This window comes from Oncorhynchus mykiss, chromosome 15 (assembly GCF_057628025.1).
Source record: "Oncorhynchus mykiss isolate SJ-2025 chromosome 15, ASM5762802v1, whole genome shotgun sequence".
NCBI lineage: Eukaryota > Metazoa > Chordata > Actinopteri > Salmoniformes > Salmonidae > Oncorhynchus > Oncorhynchus mykiss.
Window position 1 is genome coordinate 65,224,628 of NC_143036.1, and position 19,699 is coordinate 65,244,326.

Here is a 19,699-nt window from a genome sequence, read left to right on the forward strand (position 1 = left end):
GATCTTGAGAATCAGCTGTACATGTGATGGAAGAGTGCACTGTGCATGCAGAGGTTTGCAATTCCATTGAATTGGGGACAGTTTAACCAAAATATGCCACAATACCTTTAATTGCCTTATGTGTATCCCACAAAAAAAAGGTTCACTTTTATGAGTAAACTTTTTTGATGAATTTAAGCTAAATTCACAGGCTTAACTTTTCATGGAAAATTTCCGGAAATTTGTTTCCGACCCTTTGCAACCCTAGTTGTGAGCAGACAATAACCCAGAAAACAGAACACACAACCTAATTGCCTTGCGATAGCATGCGATTGTGTTACTTGTGACCAACCTGCACAGAGAGAGCACAGTGCCCTTAAAATAAATAAATAGAAGCTTAAGTATTAAAACCTTTAATAATAGGTATAACAAAGAATATCACAACCCTCCAAATATAACACCAGAAAATACACTTTTCTAGATTCCTTGAAAGTCTAGAAATACGCTTATCAAATAACACATTATCATTATTACTGTTAGAGTAAATACTTATATTACAATTGCACATGCATTTCACCCTCTATCCATGACTACCGCTCCTATTACATAAACATGTGTACATGCAAACAGCTCTACATGTCTAATACATCTGTAAAGGAATAATATTTGTAATGAGAAAAACAGAACATCACATGAAACTATAAAGTAGCTTCTTAATTGGTCCGGTAACCTTGGCAACCAAATCAGCTACTTGATGAGGTTCTGAGACATGATGTATAGAGAAAGACTAGAGTCTACACCCCACCTCACCTACCAAAGCCCCTCCCCCATCAGTGAATGACGCCATTGCCGCACGTTTTTGGAAAACCTACAATGGACAATTCCTTTGTTTCTGTGTTAATGATAAATTCTTAGTTGTTCCAATTCAATTCCGTGCATGAAGCCAATGAAAAATGCAGTTGTTTCCATGTTAACAATAATTAGAACACCCATTAATCTCTCTGGACTAGTATTGATTTTTCCCCATAACTTGTTGCTTCGCTAGCGAATTGCACTCCCAACTAAGAGTCTTACTCAAAAGTGAGAGGTCAGGCCAGGAGGAAAGTATTGGGACATTTTTCCACGCGCATGGCAGCGTTCAACAATTTGAAGGACCGCCTCCTAGTCTCTCCATGGCATAGCCTCGGGACATGCCAACATGTGCCAACATTTTTATGTTAAGGCTGTCATGATAGATCGCTGGTACAGCCACATGTCCAGCCACGGCGGCCACATGACCAGCCATGGCGGCCGCATGTCCAGCCATGGCAGTCGCATGTCCAGTCATGGCAGTCGCATTAGTAGGATTCTCCTTCATATGATAGCTTGGTTGTGAACTGCGTTTGGAATTATTCGGGCAACGAGGACGTGAATAAGGCTTCTGCCCTGAATGAACTAGCAAATGTTTCTTTAAGCAAGTTTTCCGGATAAAACTCCTTCCACATTCATTACAAGTGAAGGGACGCTCTCCAGTATGCCCACGCATGTGGACCACTAAATGGCTCGACTTTGTAAAACGTTTGTCACACTCTTTGCATTGGTAAGGTTTCTCCCCAGTGTGAAAGCGCTGGTGTACCTGCAGATTCCCTGCTGACTGAAAGGTCTTCCCACACACAGAGCACATGTAGGGTCTCTCCCCTGTGTGGATCCTTATGTGCACATTGAGATTACCTTTCTGAGTGAAACATTTTCCACAGTAGGAGCAGGGGAAGGGACGATAATTCAAATGAGTACGAACATGATCCTTAAGGCGTCGGTTTGTTACAAAAGACTTTCCACATTGGTGACAGTGGTGAGTTTTCGGAAGCTGCAATCCTTTCTTCTTCTTTGGAAGGTGCGACGATGGCCTCAGATCCGACCTCTTGTGGGCTTCCACGTGGTGCACGAGGCTGGGCAAGTTGCTGAAGGTCATTCCACATGTGTGACAGTCAAGATTTTGGGCGATTCCGTGAATTTTTTCGTGAGCATGCAGTTGATCCATTTCGGAAAAGGCCATTGCGCAATGACGGCACTGGAATGGTTGTTGCTGTGGCGTCTTAAAACTCTTCCCGCTCTGTGGACAGATGTACATGACTTCGTTGTGTGGACACTGGTGTCTCAATTTCTCACGAAGAGAACCAAACTCTCTCCAGCATTTGGGGCAGCTAAAGGCAGTGCCCACACATTGCATCCTCTTATGGTTTGACAGACTTGTAAAGAATTTGAATCTATTCCCGCAGTTGGAGCACTTGTATGGATTATCCCCACAGTGAATTTGCTGGTGTTGGACAAGTTGAGACTGATAATTAAAGCACTTCCCACACTGGGGACACTGGTGGAAAATGTTAATGTGTGATGAACTGGAAGTAGATGGGGCACACTCATTTGAAGCTGAAGACAGGGGAGTCAACACCTGAAACGACACCCCTGCAACTGGGTCTGTGGAAAAATGAATAAAAACATTGACGTTTCCCCTTCCATTGCCCCACAATGGTCAGCTGCGGCTTTCCAAAGGGTAAATGTACTTGACTAAAAGTTTGTGAGGTCTCACCTGTATCACCACCTTGCACGACACTGGTAGGAGAAAGACCAGAACCAGCCCTGTGAAAGGCACAAAACAGAAATGCAAATTGTTGACTATTACTGGGTCAAGTGGTAAGTTTGTTTGATAGACTGTCCAAATGCAAATGGTTATTTACCAACTGTACCATTTGAAACAACAAAAATACATATATTCTCATACCTTTTCTGTGTTGGGTCATCCTCTACATCAATGTCATCTTCATTCCCTTCATCACAGGTTTCATCGCAGCCTATAATATCTCTTGTGCTCCCCATTTCCACTAAATGTGATGCCAACTCCATCCTTTGGCAGTCTCTGCTTTGTGTCCCAGTCCTCATCCCCACACCAGTGTCCAGATTGGTACGGTTTAACTGGTCAGGGAAGGCATCAGATTCAATATCTGATTCCTGAGGAATGTCAGAGGAGGAAACTGCACAGACAAAAACATTAAAAACACACTGAATAATATCTAGGTGACTGTTCTGAAAACCTAGAGGAAAAACTTCTCAAATCCATAATTTACATTTTAATCCATCACTTTACATTTTAATCCATCACTTTATTTGGTCTAATCATTCCAACTTTAAATCCCTTTAAAATAAACAAGAAATGTAAGGAACATGGTGAGAGGAACTTCCTGCACATAAATCAGATTATGATCCTCAGATGCTGTTGTTCCATCAATAAACCTTCTGACCATGTGGTGCTAAAATTATATATACAAAAATTGATACTTTTCTATGAACTTACTGTTTGTGTACAATGTTCTGCATTGTTTGTAATTCTGGAGCAGAAACTGGAGATCTTCTGAGTGAGAGAAAGACTGCAGGCATTCATCTAGGCCAGAGGAGCCAGCACTCAGCAACAATGCAGTCTAGGGAAAAGAGGGACACAAGAAAAATGCCAAAATAGATTCCAGGCCAACTACAGTTATTCATTTGAATGCTGTTGTCTCAAGACTGTCTTACGAAAGTGATTTCTGCACCTGCTTAAAGTCTGGTAGTGTAAGCAGCTCTTCCAGCCGAGTGAGAAAGTCACAGACCAGTTCCTGAAGCACTTGGTCAAAATCAGGTCTGAATTCTTCAGGAAACACCACCTGAGAAGATGGAGAGTCAGTGAGATAAGGGAAAATAATTAATAACCAATTAATTATTGTTTTATATTTATTTATAGACCCTGAATGATCCTAGCCTGGGTGCCAAGCCTGTTTCTGCTGTCTTGGCACCCAGGCTAGCACAATCCAGTACCCACAGAACAGGAATCAGTGTTGTGGCATAGACTGGCATCCCAATTCTGATATTTGCTTAAACCTTTGACCAATCACACCAGATTTTTTCACATCAGATCTGATTGGTCAAAATACCAATGTCTGAAAGAAATTCTGAATTGGGTTGTCTGAGTATACGCAGTTTAGACAAATTAATGTTAGAGAATGACTAGTTATGATTTATAATAGCGTAGGCCTATTCATTATTCAAATGCTATCTTGACTAATAATCTTACTGAATCTCAACTCAACTATATTTTCCACGAACATCATAACTAACTTGAGTCAGGCCAGAGAAAATGTTCAAGTAAAGGCCCGCACAGACTGCATGATTTTAGCCGTCTTATGCCACGATTTTGCCATCCCAGACAAAATGTCAACGTGGTGATCAAATTCTTAGGTCGTAAACGATTGTCGGACGTCTTGGCTTGTTCAGTGTGACAGGGTCTACCAATTAAAGGAAAACTCCACTCTTTTGATATTTGTTTCATTAGTCCATTGTTGATATAGTCCCAAAAGGTTTTGTATATCAGCAATCGAGTTAAGATGTATAACTTTCAAAATACAGCTGTGTTTTGGTATTTGTGTATTTCGAAAGTTATATATCTTGAAAACTTGATTGCTGACATGTGCCCTCCAAGCGCACCACTAAGCTAAGGACCCTGGGATTAAACACCTTCCTCTGCAACTGGAGGAATGGTGGAAAATAAGTATTTGGTCACCTACAAACAAGCAAGATTTCTGGCTCTCACAGACCTGTAACTTCTTCTTTAAGAGGCTCCTCTGTCCTCCACTCGTTACCTGTATTAATGGCACCTGTTTGAACTTGTTATCAGTATAAAAGACACCTGTCCACAACCTCAAATAGTCACACTCCAGACTCCACTATGGCCAAGACCAAAGAGCTGTCAAAGGACACCAGAAACAAAATTCTAGACCTGCACCAGGCTGGGAAGACTGAATCTGCTATAGGTAAGCAGCTTGGTTTGAAGAAATCAACTGTGGGAGCAATTATTAGGAAATGGAAGACATACAAGACCACTGATAATCTCCCTCGATCTGGGGCTCCACGCAAGATCTCACCCCGTGGGGTCAAAATGATCACAAGAACGGTGAGCAAAAATCCCAGAACCACACGGGGGGGATCTAGTGAATGACCTGCAGAGAGCTGGGACCAAAGTAACACACTACGCCGCCAGGGACTCAAATCCTGCAGTGCCAGACGTGTCCCCCTGCTTAAGCCAGTACATGTCCAGGCCCGTCTGAAGTTTGCTAGAGAGCATTTGGATGATCCAGAAGAAGATTGGGAGAATGTCATATGGTCAGATGAAACCAAAATATCACTTTTTGGTAAAAACTCAACTCGTCGTGTTTGGAGGACAAAGAATGCTGAGTTGCATCCAAAGAACACCATACCTACTGTGAAGCATGGGGTGGAAACATCATGCTTTGGGGCTGTTTTTCTGCAAAGGGACCAGGATGACTGATCCGTGTAAAGGAAAGAATGAATGGGGCCATGTATCGTGAGATTTTGAGTGGAAACCTCCTTACATCAGCAAGGGCATTGAAGATGAAACGTGGCTGAGTCTTTCAGCATGACAATGATCCCAAACACACCGCTCGGGCAACGAAGGAGTGGCTTCGTAAAAAGCATTTCAAGGTCCTGGAGTGGCCTAACCAGTCTCCAGATCTCAACCCTATAGAAAATATTTGGAGGGAGTTGAAAGTCTGTGTTGCCCAGCAACAGCCCCAAAACATCACTGCTCTAGAGGAGATCTGCATGGAGGAATGGGCCAAAATACCAGCAACAGTGTGTGAAAACCTTGTGAAGACTTACAGAAAACGTTTGAGGGTATATAACAAAGTATTGAGATAAACTTTTGTTATTGACCAAATACTTATTTTCCACCATAATTTGCAAATAAATTCATTAAAAATCCTACAATGTGATTTTCTGGATTTTTTTTCTCATTTAGTCTGTCATAGTTGAAGTGTACCTATGATAAATTACAGGCCTCTCTCATCTTTTTAAGTGGGAGAACTTGCACAATTGGTGGCTGACTAAATACTTTTTTGCCCCACTGTAGGTGAAAGTTGAGATATTTGAAATGGTATTTGAACCCCACTGTATATCAATGACTTCTCAGTTATGTTGCAGGGCCGTGTTGGTGATGCCCAGAGACCAAAACCTCGCAAATACCCTTTGGTAATTCCTTACATTGCCCTTCGTCAAGGGCTACTCTATTGTTTACAGAAGTAGGCAAAGAACTTATATCCTCCTTGTGCCCAAAGTGTATGTTCCAGTTGTTCTCCAACTGGCCCACTCTTACGCCTTGGGCACTCATCTGGGCGAGGAAAAGACAAGGGAACAAATCCTACAGAAGTTGTACTGGCCCGGAATCTACATGTCTGTCACACGGTACTGTCAGAGGTGTCCCACCTGTCAGCTGACTGCCCCAGTAGCGCGTACCCCGCTACCCATCATTGAGACCCCATTTGATAGACAAGGGATTGACCTAATTTGACCTCTCCTAAAGTCTGGGAAAGGATACCGATATATCCTGGTGGTGGTAAACTATGCCACCAGGTACCCGGAGACAATTCCCCTATGAACCATCACTACCAAAGCCAAGGAGTTGGTACATATGTTCACAAGGGTGGGCCTTCCAAGAGTTCAATCCTGGTGACCGAGTGCTCCTTTTGCCCACCACAGAAAGCAAGTTCCTCGCCTGGTGGCAGGGGCCCTACGCGGTCATGGAGACCCAGTGACGTACGGGATAAACCAGCCAGATCGCCGTAAACGGGAGCAAGAATATCACATTAACCTTCTGAAGAAGTGGGAGGAGGATGATACTGTGGCCTTTGTCTCCACAGAGCTTCATCAGGAAATACCCAGAGATGTCGTAAACATGGGCCTAGACCTTACTCCAACAACTCCAAGAAGTAAAACACTTTATTGATCAGTACATGAATATCTTCCCTCACGGATATTTTCCGTGGACAGATGTGCTAGAGTACGATATCCTTACGCTACCTGGGAAGACTGTACATGTGAAGCCGTATAGGGTCCTTGAATTTCATCGCAAAGCCATCTGCGCCGAGGTCAAAAATGTGTGTTGGACGCCATAGAGGAGTCAAAAAGTCAGAAGGCCAGCCCCATCGCCCTAGTATCCAAGCAACTAGCCCTATCCAGCCACCAAGACTTAGGTGAGAGCCTTCATGGGACTGGCCAGTTACTACCGGCGGTTTATTCCATGGATCTTCAGACCTCCCTCTGTTTAGGACCAGTCCTGAGGTCACCAGACTACTCCCAGTCTTTCGTCGTCCAAACAGACACCTCTGAAACTGGACAGGGAGCCGTCTAAAGCTCCTACCTAGGGAACAGAAGTATGCTACCGTATAAAAATGTCTGGCTATAAAATGGGCTGTCTGCTCCCTATCCTACTACCATGGGAAGGCAGTTCACCCTGGAGACAGACCATGCACCCTTGCAGTGGATGGCCAAGGACATAAATGACCGGGCGACCCGCTGGTTCCTCGAGCTACAACCATACAACTTTGTGGTTCGACACAGACCAGGGTCTGCTCATGGGAACACTGATGCCCTCTACCAGCTCCATTTTCTCTTTTCTCTCACCAATTCCTCTCATGGCTCAGAGTTAAAGGGAGGGGTGTGTGCACCATGAAAGGCATGGGCATAGGTATGGCTGAAGGACTCAGTGCAGCAACATGGACAGAACCACCCCACCTTAGCACAGGAGACAGGTGCGCTCAATTCAGCCCCATGGACAACGGCACTCAGTTTAGCACTGTGCAAGGCCGCACTACCTTCAGCACAAGGCCAGCTGAAGACAGTGCCACAGCGCTGCTCAACCAACACACCTGTGCAGGATTACTAGTCAGCACACCTGCAAGGCATTCCCTAATCAACTGACTGGCACGAGATTGGAAGGCTGGACCTAACTCAAGTGAGCAGTTAAGAAGACAGTGTGCCTACTCTCCTTCCACTAACTTCTCAGAAGGAGAGTTACGGACTCTGCCAGTGAAGCCACACCGCCGCAAGACACTACAGGTGGCCGCCCACTTTAACCACCCTCTTGCCTGAACAGCTTGTGGACTACAACGCCAGAGACACAAAAAGCTCATGTAAAAGCATCTCAAACTTGAACTCTTGTTGCGTTTACACTTACTGCCACTTGTGTAGTCGGGCACAACCCACTCTTCCCGACAGTACACCATGTATATAGTCAAGATATCGTTACTCATTGCATTTACACCTTATTCATTTATATAATTTCTCTGCATTATTGGAAAGGGACATATTATCAGAACCCTGCATAATGCACATTCACTAACAATGTAGCAGGCATTAGACTACAGAAAATTAACAGGTTAAATCAAGCTTTATTTATACAACTTCAGAAATTAATGCAACAATGTTCTTCACAGGAAAAAAAATATATTTACTACAAAGATAAGAGGATGAATAACAAAAACTGAATGACTAAAACGCACCCGAAGGAAAAGCAAAGCTTAAAAGGTGTGTTAAGATCTTTTAAAAATGTTAATTACAGTTTCGGCCCCTTCAGGTTATTTTACCTTTATTTAACCAGGTAGGCTAGTTGAGAACAAGTTCTCATTTACAACTGCGACCTGGCCAAAATAAAGCAAAGGAGTGCGACAAAAACAGAGTTACAAATGGGATAAACAAACGTACAGCCAAAAACACAATATAAAAATATATGTACAGTGTGTGCAAATGTAGTAAGATTAGGGAGGTAAGGTAATAAATAGGCCAATAGTGGCGAATTAATTACAATTTAGCATTAACACTGGAGTGATAGATGTGCAGATGATGATGTGTAAGTAGAGATACTGGGTTGCAAAAGAGCAAGAAGATAAATATCAATATGGGGATGAGGTAGTTAGATGTGCTATTTACAGATTGGCTGTGTACAGGTACAGTGATCGGTAAGCTGCTCTGACAGCTGATGTTTAAAGTTAGAGAGGGAGATATAAGACTCCAGCTTCAGTGATTTTTGCAATTCGTTCCAGTCATTGGCAGCAGAGAACTGGAAGGAAAGGCAGCCAAAGTAAGTGTTGGCTTTGGGGATGACCAGTGAAATATACCTGCTGGAGAGCATGCTACGGGTGGGTGTTGCTAGAGTGACCAGTGAGCTGAGATAAGGCGGGGCTTTACCTAGCAAAGATGTACAGATGACCTGGAGCCAGTGGGTTTGGCAACAAATATGTAGCGAGGGCCAGCCAACAAGAGCATCCAGGTCGCAGTGGTGGGTAGTATATGGTGATAAAACGGATGGCACTGTGAAAGTCTACATCCAGTTTGCTGAGTAGAGAGTTGGAGGCTATTTTGTAAATGACATCGCCGAAGTCAAGGATCTGTAGGATAGTCAGTTTTACGAGGGTGTTTGGCAGCATGAGTGAAGGAGGCTTTGTTGCGAAACAGGATTCCGATTCTAGATTTAATTTTGGATTGGATGTGCTTAATGTGAGTCTGGAAGGAGAATTTACAGTCTAACCAGACACCTAGGTATTTGTAGTTGTCCACATACTCTAGGTCAGAACCGTCCAGAGTAGTGATGCTAGTCGGGCGGGCGGGCAGCAATCGGTTGAAGAGCATGCATTTAGTTTTACTAGCATTTAAGAGCAGTTGGAAGCCGCAGAAGGAGTGTTGTATGTCACTGAAGCTCGTTTGGGGGTTTGTTAACTTCTCTAGGGTAGAATTTTGGATGAAAAGCATGCCCAAATTAAACTGCCCTCTACTCGGGCCCAGAATATAGGATATGCATATAATTAGTAGATCTGGATAGAAAACACTAAAGTTTCCAAAACTGTTAAAATAATGTCTGAGAGTATAACAGAACTGATTTGGCAGGCGAAAACCTGAGAAAAATCAATTCGGGAAGTAGTAATTTTTTGTTGATGTTTTAGTTTTCTATTCAAGGCCATTACAGTATCCATTGACTTAGGACTCAAATTGCAGTTCCTATGCCTTCCACTAGATGTCAACAGTCTTTAGAAATTGTTTCAGGCTTGATTTCTGAAAAATGAGGGAGTAAGAGCAGCCTGAATGAGTGGACCCTGCTGTGTCACAGAGCTTTTTCATGCGCGCGACCGAGAGAGTGCCTTTCTTGTTTACCTTTTATATTGACAACGTTATTGTCCGGTTTAAATATTATAGATCATTTAGGCCAGTGGTTCTTAACCTGGGTTCGATCGAACCCCAGGGGTTCGGTGAGTCAGTCTCAGGGGTTCGGCGGAGGTCAAGACACACATTCGATTAATATGATTCGTGATGACACGCTCCGCTTGGCCATCATTGGCTGCAGGTGATCACGCTACCATGCTTGGCCTATCTGTGCTGCAGGGAATTTGGTGGGCTCAGTAGTCGACTTGTGATTTCTTTCTTAATATTTTAATCCCTTCATACTTACTATGTCGAGCAAAAAAAGAAAGTGGTCGGACGAATATGTACAATATGGATTTACATGTATAACCGAACGTGATGGGAGTCAGTGTCCTAACTGCATGATTTGCAATGCCAAGTTGAGCAATTCTAGTCTAGCACCGGCAAAACTAAGAGAACACTTCCTTAAGCTGCATGGAGATGGAAAATACAAGAACACAACGCTCGCTGAATTCAAGGTGAAGAGAGCCAGATTCGATGAAAAGGCTACTCTGCCTGTTCTCGGCTTTGTACCCATCAACAAACCGATCCTCACAGCATCGTACAAAGTTGCTTACCTGATCGCAAAGCAGGGCAAACCACACACCATTGGTGAAACACTCATAAAACCAGCTGCGTTGAAGATGGCGAATATCATGCTGGGAAAAGAGGCTGAAGTTAAGTTATCCCAAATTCCTTTTTCAAATGACACCATCAGCGACAGAATAGAGGACATGAGCAAAGACATCTTGGCTCAAGTAGTTGCAGATCTGATTTCAAGCCCGGCAAAATTCAGCCTTCAACTCGACGAGACCACAGACGTTTCCAATCTAAGCCAGCTTGCTGTATTCGTGCGCTATGTGAAAGACGACGTGATAAAGGAAGAATTTTTATTTTGTAAGCCTCTTACAACAACAACTAAGGCAGCCGATGTGAAGAAACTTGTGGATGACTTCTTCAAAGACAACAATCTTTCGTGGGATATGGTTTCTGCAGTTTGTTCGGACGGAGCTCCAGTCATGCTGGGAAGAAAGTCTGGTTTTGGTGCGCTAGTGAAAGCCGATGCACCACACATCATTGTTACGCATTGTATTCTGCACAGGCATGCGTTGGCAACAAAAACCTTGCCTCCAAAACTGGCAGAAGTATTAAAAATTGTAGTGGAATGCGTGAACTATGTGCGAACTAGTGCTCTGCGGCATCGCATCTTCAGTGAGCTGTGTAAAGAAATGGGCTCTGAATTCGAGGTACTTCTGTACCATTCTAACGTTAGGTGGTTATCCCGGGGATAGGTGCTGAATCGTGTTTTTGCCGTGCGTGTGGAATTAGCCCTGTTTTTGCAAGAGCACCAACATTGTCATGCAGATTGCTTCAAAAATTCTGAGTTCATTCTCATTTTAGCGTACATGGCCGATATCTTCGCAGCTCTCAATCATCTCAATCAAAAGATGCAGGGCGGTGGAGTCAACATCATCGAAGCGGAGGAAAACCTGAAGGCTTTTCAAAAAAAGCTACCGTTATGGAAACGACGAACAGAGAACAATAACTTTGCAAACTTTCCCCTGCTGGACGTAAGATCGAAGATGTATCTGGAATCGGAGACATTTCTGTACCCGCTGAACTGAAGCAAGCAATTGCCACGCACTTAGATGAGCTTGCAAATTCTCTCGACGGATACTTCCCTACAAGAGAGTCATATCCAGCATGGGTGAGACAGCCGTTCACGTTTAGTGTTGAGACAACAGATGTCAATGATGAATACCTCGATGAAATCATTGAAATTCAGCAGAGCCAGGTTCAACAGCAACTCTTCAGAACAACAACGCTTTCAACGTTTTGGTGTCAACAAATGGTAACGTACCCTGTTATTGCTAAGAAAGCTCTGGAGATTTTCATACCGTTTGTTACAACATATCTTTGCGAGCAATCCTTTTCGAGGATGCTGGACATAAAAACGAAGAAAAGGAACAGACTTTGTTGCGAAAATGACATGAGAGTGGCACTTGCCAAGGTGAAGCCGCGCATTTCTGAACTGGTCTCTGAAAGGCAACAGCAGAAGTCACACTGATTTGCAGTAAATATTCATTATTATGTTTTTGTTTTTGTGTGAAAATTATCATCTGTGTGAAAATGTTTTGATGATTTTGTTCTTTGAACACAGTGATGTTGATGCACGGTTCATTTTGTGCACCAGTCAAATATGTACCTATGTTTTGAATTAGATTTTTTTTTTCAATTAAGAAGGGTTCGGTGAATGTGCATATGAAACTGGTGGGGTTCAGTACCTCCAACAAGGTTAAGAACCACTGATTTAGGCTAAAAACAACCTGAGGATTGAATATAAACATCATTTGACATGTTTCTATGAACTTTACGGATACAATTTAGATTTTTTTTTGTCTGCCTGTTGTGACTGTGTTTGAGCCTGTGGATTACTGAATAAAATGTGAAAATATAACAGAGGTTTTCGGATATAAAGATACTTTATCGAACAAAAGGAACATTTAAAAAAATAAATGAATGTCTTCTGAGTGCAAACACAATTGGCTTTCGAAGACTTTAGAAAGTCAGGGCAGGATGGATATAGGTCTGTGGGTTTAGAGTGTCTCCCCTTTGAAGAGGGGGGTGTGAGCGGTAGCTTTCCAATCTTTGGGGATTTCAGACGATACGAAAGAGAAGGTGAACAGGCTAGTAATAGGGTTTTCAACAACTGCGGCAGATAATTTTAGACAAAGAGGGTCCAGATTGTCTAGCCCAGCTGATTTGTAGGGATCCAGATTTTGCAGCTCTTTCAGAACATCAGCTGTCTAGATTTGGGTGAAGGAGAAGAGGGGGATGCTTGGGCAAGTTGCTGCAGGGGGTGCAGAGCTGTTGGCCGGGGTAGGGGTAGCCAGGTGGAAAGCATGGCTAGCCGTAGAAAAAGCTTATTGGAATTATCGATTATCGTAGATTTAATCGGTGGTGACAGTGTTTCCTAGCCTCAGTGCAGTGGGCAGCTGGGAGGAGGTGCTCTTATTCTCCATGGACTTTACAGCGTCCCAAAACTTTTTGGAATTAGTGCAACAGGATGCAAATTTCTTTTTGAAAAAGCTAGCCTTAGCTTTCTTAACTGACTGTATATTGGTTCTTGACTTCCATGAAAAGTTGCATATCGCGGGGGCTATTCGATGATAATGCAGAACGCCACAGGATGTTTTTGTGCTGGTCAAGGGCAGTCAAGTCTGGGGTGAACCAAGTGTTATAATCTGTTCTTAGTTCTACATTTTTTTGTACGGGGCATGCTTATTTAAGATGGTGAGGAAAGCACTTTTAAAGGCATTTAAAGACTATTCCAGAGGCATAGTAACTAAAGGCTGCCTCTCCATGACTCCTGGGCCTAGGCTTTGGGATAGTTAAAAGACCAATGCGCCAGAGGACCTGAGAGACCTACTGGGTACATAACTTAAAAGCATGTCTGACATGTATTGGGGTGAACAATCATGGATTGATTTAAAAACCAATAGAAATTAATTCTAAAAACGCACAGGCAGCCAGTACTGAGACCTTAAGACCGGTGTATTGTGTGCTGTCTGTCTGGTCTTGGTCAGTACCCATGGGGCGGCATTCTGTATGTTTTTTGCAGTTAACCAATGACTTTCTTGGGTAGATCAGACAGAAGAGCATTACAGGAGTCAAGCCTGCTTGTAATACAAGCATGGATGAGTCACTGTATCAGCCCAAGAGAACATTGGACACACCGTGGCAATGTTCCTCTGGTGGTAAAAAGATGAGTCGAAATGGAGTTCAGAATCTAAAATAACACCTAGGTTTTTTTATCTGTCTTGTCCGTGAATTGATAGGTGTGGACAGATTCTCTCTGTGCTTTGGCTCCAACAAGTACCACCTCGGTCTTGACTTGATTTAGTTTGGAGGAAGTTGTGAGCCATCCAATTATTTAAATCACTAATTCAGTCTAATAGTTTATCCGTGGATCTAAAATCCTCTGGTGACACTATTGTAAAAGGTTGTGTATCGTCTGCATAGCAGTGAAAATCAATGCTGTGCTTTCTGATAATGCTGCAAAGGGGTAACATATATAAACTGAACAGAACCGAACCCAAAATCGAACTGTGTCAAACGCAACGTGATATGTTCACCAGGGGTGACAAAACTCAAGACTGGAAAAATAGGTACTAAACCATTTTAGAACTGGACAGGAGAGGCCAACCCACCTCTCCAGTCTGTCCAGAAGGACATCATGGTCAACAGTGTTGAATGTAGCACTTAAATCCAAGATTACAACGGACAGAGAGCTGTTTGGCATCTGTGTTGCCTCTAAAATAATTTACAATTTGAACAAAGGCTGTGTCTGTGCTAGTCCTGAAAACCAGATTGGGGAAAAAAAGAAGCTGTTTGAAAACAATTTCTCCAGATTTTTGCTTATGAACGGAAGGTTTGAACATAGCCAAAAATTGCTAAAAGCTGAAGAATCTAGATTACTTTTCTTCTGAAGGGGTTTCACCATAGCAGTTTATTGCAGTGGGGAAAGTGCCTGTGAACAGGGAGTGATTAACAATAGCTTTCACTTCTTCAGATATGCAATTAAAAACTGTTTTGAAGGTGGTGGTAGGATAGAGAAGGCAGGTAGAAGGCATAAGTTGTGATATCACTTTCCTGAGCATGTCTGTGTCAACCAGGGAAAATAAATCCATAGTGCCTTTGCGTGGTAGTCTAGGGCACATATCAAAACTTATCATCAGGTCTTGCTTGACTGACAAACATTAGGCTGGGTATCTCTGAAATATGCCGCAAACTCTTCACATTTAGATGTAGAGGAAAGTTCACATAGGTTGGCGAGGGTAGGATTTATCAGGCCATCAATGGTCAGGAAGAGCACTGACGAATTATTCTGATTAATAGTGATCAAGTTACAAAAATGAGCCCGTCTGGCATTTCTAATTGCTTTGTTATACATGCCAAGATGCTCTCTCAGAATATCATAATGGACTTGTAACTTTTACTTTCTCCACTACTACTTTCTGCAATTTCTCTTTAAAATGTAATAGTTTCCTCACTCAAACGTAAATAGCGAGTTGAAACCACTTGTCAAAGAGGAAGAAGTGATCTCTCATATTTGTTGTTGTGAGTGACAGGGAGAGGGGCTTGGTGTGTGTAAACCAGAGGAAGAAGCGAAGTGAGCGGTTTCGTGCGCACTCAAATCTGTCCAAAATTTTCCTTTAAGTACCTCTACTTTCCCTAAGTTATGGCAGTATGAATAAGAACATGACCAGCAATGACACCATTCATAAAAATAAAAAATAAGAATCACACATTGTATAATGAAAGCTTAGTGCAAATAATTGGCCCTGTAGTTATAAATAACCATCACACCTTGAATGTTAAAATTACAATGCTTTTATTGAGCAATGCCAATAATCATGCTACGGGGCTTATATTTGGCATTAGCTTTTCCATGTTGTGATCTACCTCTTCAATTCGAGAGTTAAGCTTTTTATTACAAGGACCGCTCAGTCACAGAGGTAGGAAAAGCAGTGTCTGTCAATCGACATAGCAACAGCTTGTTGTTGTTATTTTGACGCCAATGCTTGATACGCCCAGCTGACGTAGCCTAAGTCGACTGACGTAGCCTCGCAAGCCAATCGCAGAATGTGACAACAGAACTGAGGCAAACCTTACAACCCAGCCAGGTTGATGTCAAGATTTTAATTTGGTCACGTTGCACAGTGTGACATGTTATAATCGTAAAAGACTGAATCCTTGTAGGTTCAAGACAAGCTTGGCATTAACAGCTACTTACATGGACGAAGTGTTCACGCTCAACCGGGTCTATAATCAAGCTTTGGGTGAGCTTGGCAAAGTTAGCTTCAGGTGATTCCATGCCTGCATCATTGGACTGTAAAACAAAGTTTTTTTTTAAAGATTCATTTTTAGACAACTATCCATACCAACAATCTTAAATCTCTTGTATTTAAATGTTGCTTAATTATGAGGGTGTTAATTATCTCAAAGTGTCCAGCAGAACAAAAGCTCCAATCTTGGCACAATATTTATACTTTGATTCACCAACCTGTGCATGTTGAGAAGACTTTATTCTATAAAGGAGGGTCTGGAGGCTGACAGGGTTTACCTGCAAGAAAAGTGGTCCAGTCTGATACTTTGCATAAAACTATTTTCTACATTTTACCTATACACTAAGAAAGTCCCCCTACTTCCTGGATAAAGTCTCATACTGTTTTTTTAATGGGCTTCAAGATATCATCAAATTCATGAAAACACAGTAATTTGAGATATGTGAAATTCTTCCTGATGCCTTATGGTTTTCGATTACAAAAACACAATTGAAAACATTCATAAAAGGCCTCGGGTAGAAGTAAATGAATCTACAAATAGAATGTAATGTCTTAAATGCCCATGTTATCATGATTTTTTTAAAGCCCATTCAAAAAGAGTATGTGACAGGATGCAGGAAGTAGGTGGAACTTTCCCAGCATTTTGAAGTGATTCTGTATGGCATAATATGTGGCATTTCTTACCCTTGCTCTCAGACCCAAAATAAGGAGGGTCCTCTGTCTGTCAGTCATAAGTTCTGTGACAGTTTGTGTTACCACGGTCACAAACTCCTCTAATTTTCCATAGTGCTTGATGGCCCTCTGTTGTGCTACCTGCCACATAAATGCAGACATCAGTCGTAGAGGTGGAACCAAAAGGCGCAGGGAGGAGAGCGGAATGGGGGAATCTATAATGTGAAAAGTACAGTGAAGTGTGTTAGATGTCTAGCTAAATCAATTACATTTTGTAAGAACATTAACATAGCAGAAGTAACTAAATGTGCTAGTTTTGCATATCTTAACTACAGATAGTTAGTTATTCATTGAGTGATAATAAATGTTACGGTTGATATAACATTGCCAGCAGATAGCTAACTTAACCTTATAGTTTAGATTGCACTTACGTATTAGCTATAAGGCTAGCTTGCACAGAATGTGCCCAAGTGGACACAATAACATAATTCAAATCTGAACGTGAGTTAGCCAATAACATAACAGATCGCCGTAGCGGCACTGCTAGATAGATCAAGGGGTTTTGCTAAAAACGGCAAAGTAGGCCTAGCTAGCTACCCAGCTACTTCCTTGAGATCAGGGTCGTGTTCATTATGCACCGGAGGAGAAAAAAACGGACAGGGACAGTCTGAACTTATCCAATAAGAAACGCTCGTTTTCATTTTGCGTTGCAAAACGTTCAGTAAAGTGTACACTAATGAGGACAACCCTGCCTGATCACGGCTAGTTGGCCACCTAGCTAGAAAACCCAACCTAGACAGATGTATAGCAAGCAAAAACAAAATATTGTTTTATATAATATAAGTTACCACGAATACATACCCATTATGGCCCATGTGCCAATCAGTATCTTAGCTACCTTTGCTAGTGAGCGCCGCATGAGACGGTAGAATGTAAACCTAGCTAGCCAACGTTACTGCCGACGAACAAAGAGGATGTGAAACCTTTGCCACCAGTAGGCCTATTACTCCAGCGTCCAAAATTGTCTTCAAAATAAAGGTCCTAATTACGGGCTCACAGCAATAATGTACTACTGTACACTGAGTGTTGCAGTTCACAACACAAACCGGTGCGCCTGGCACATACTACCAAAAATACCCCGTTCAAGGCACGTACATTTTGTGTCTTGCCCATTTACCCTCTGAATGGCACACATACACAATCCATGTCTCAATTATCTCAACTATTAAAAATCCTTATTTAACCTGTCTCCTCCCATTCATTTACACTGACTGAAGTGGATTTAAAGCTGCAATATGTCATATTTTTAGGCGACCAAATATTTACGAAATAAACTTAAGTTAAAAAAAAGTATTACATCAAAAAGTAACAAGAAAATGACATAACAATAATGAGGCTATATTCAGGGGGTACTTGTGCTGAGTCAATGTGGGGTACAGGTTAATCAAGGTAATTTGTAAAGTGACTATGCATAGATAATAAACAGCGAATAGCAGCCGGGTGGCCATTTGATTAATTGTTCAGAATTCTTATGCTTTGAAGGTAGAAGCTGTTAAGGAGCCTTTAAGGTCCTAGACGTGGCGCTCCGGTACCGCTTGTTGTGCAGTAGTAGAGAGAACAGTCTATGACTTGGGTGACTGGAGTCTTTAACCATTCTATGGGCCTCCCCCTGACACCGCCTAGTATATAGGTCCTGGATGTCAGGAAGCTTGGCCCCAGTGATGTACTGGGCCGTACGCACTACACTCTAACGCCTTACGTCAGATGCCGAGCAGTTGCCATACCAGGCGGTGATGCAACCGGTCAGGATGCTCTCGATGGTGCAGCTGTCGAACCTTTTGAGGATCTGGGGACCCATGCCAAATCTTTTCAGTCTTCTGAGGGGGAAAAGGTGTTGTCGTTCCCTCTTCACAACTGTCTTGGTGTGTTTGGACCATGATAGTTTGTTGGTGATGTGGACACCAAGGAACTTGAAACTCTCGGCCTGCTCCACTTCAGCCCTGTCGATGTTAATGTTAATATAATCAATGGTCTGACTGCACAGAGATGCTTGGGGAAATGAAAGGACTTGACAACGTTTAATCAAATCTCCCCTTTTTTGCTCAATTTTGCATGCCTTCTCAAACAGCTGCAATTGTATATGCATTTATAAATCAAGTAATTTATTGAGTTGGGCTCGGGGATGGAACAACTGTTGAGCATTTGAGCTTATGGTTGTTTGTCGGGGAAAGGGGTTGAGTGTCTATGAGTGTGTGTGTGTGTGTGTGCGTGCCCCACATCTGTTACTAGGGGGTAATGAAGTTAGGAACAATATAGGATGAATCACAATAATGGTTTGATAAAATAATAATTGCTTGCCAAAAATGTAATTTTTGGTTATAGGTAACAACCATTTGCATGAACTGCCTACATTATTACGCATATTACTAGTTAATTATGGAAATTAAGATACGCAGTATTTGCGTATATATATTTTTAATAGCTATATATATATAAAATGCAAATTGAGGTGGGGGTGATGGAAATGCTTTTGGGGGTTGATTTGCTTAGAATCAGTGGGTGGCACTGTGTGCTCTTTTCGAAGGATGGGTCTCGGTCTCTCGGGGGCTCTGGGAGGAACGGGGTGGTCTGCCGGTCCAAACACACCAAGACAGTTGTGAACCACTCTCCAACCCAACTTGGGATGGGGAGGGGTTCTAGCGGCCGGAATAGTGGGGAACAATTGGAGGTTTACTTAGTAGCAATGCAAATATCATGGTACAGCTATATGGACACTCAATCACCATGGTACTTTTTAATGGTGAGTTTACAAATGTATATTATGATAAATAGATTTGAAATTTGTATCTCATTATGGTAAATGGTGAAGTAAGTATAGCCAGTTATAATTGTAATGGCTTAGCTAATAATAAGAAAAGACAATCCGTATTTACCTGGCTAAAAGAGAAGAAATATAATATCTATTGTTTACAGGAAACTCATTCAACAATTGTAGATGAAGTTGTGAGAAAAAGGGACTGGGGGGCGAAATATGGGCAAAGAAACTCAAAAGGTGTGATGGTATTGATTAACAGTCATTTTGATCCGAATGTGAAAATTGTCCAAACAGATCCTCAAGGTAGATGGTTGATTTTAAATGCGTTATTGGACCATAACCAGATATG

The 19,699-nt window shown here is 42.3% G+C and overlaps 1 protein-coding gene across 1 annotated transcript; it reads right to left on the reverse strand.

Annotated features, from left to right (window-relative positions):
* Positions 1-376: 376 nt before the first annotated feature.
* Positions 377-17,721, reverse strand: LOC110490520 (uncharacterized). The gene is made up of 9 exons (XM_021563944.3): positions 17,397-17,721; positions 16,548-16,750; positions 16,082-16,141; positions 15,812-15,907; positions 3,546-3,656; positions 3,311-3,434; positions 2,741-2,990; positions 2,549-2,598; positions 377-2,436 (listed from the first exon to the last, which is right to left on the reverse strand). Exons 1-9 carry the CDS (start codon positions 17,452-17,454, stop codon positions 1,118-1,120), a joined length of 2,271 nt encoding a protein of 756 aa, XP_021419619.3. The 5' UTR covers positions 17,455-17,721; the 3' UTR covers positions 377-1,117.
* Between the last annotated feature and the right edge of the window lie 1,978 nt (positions 17,722-19,699).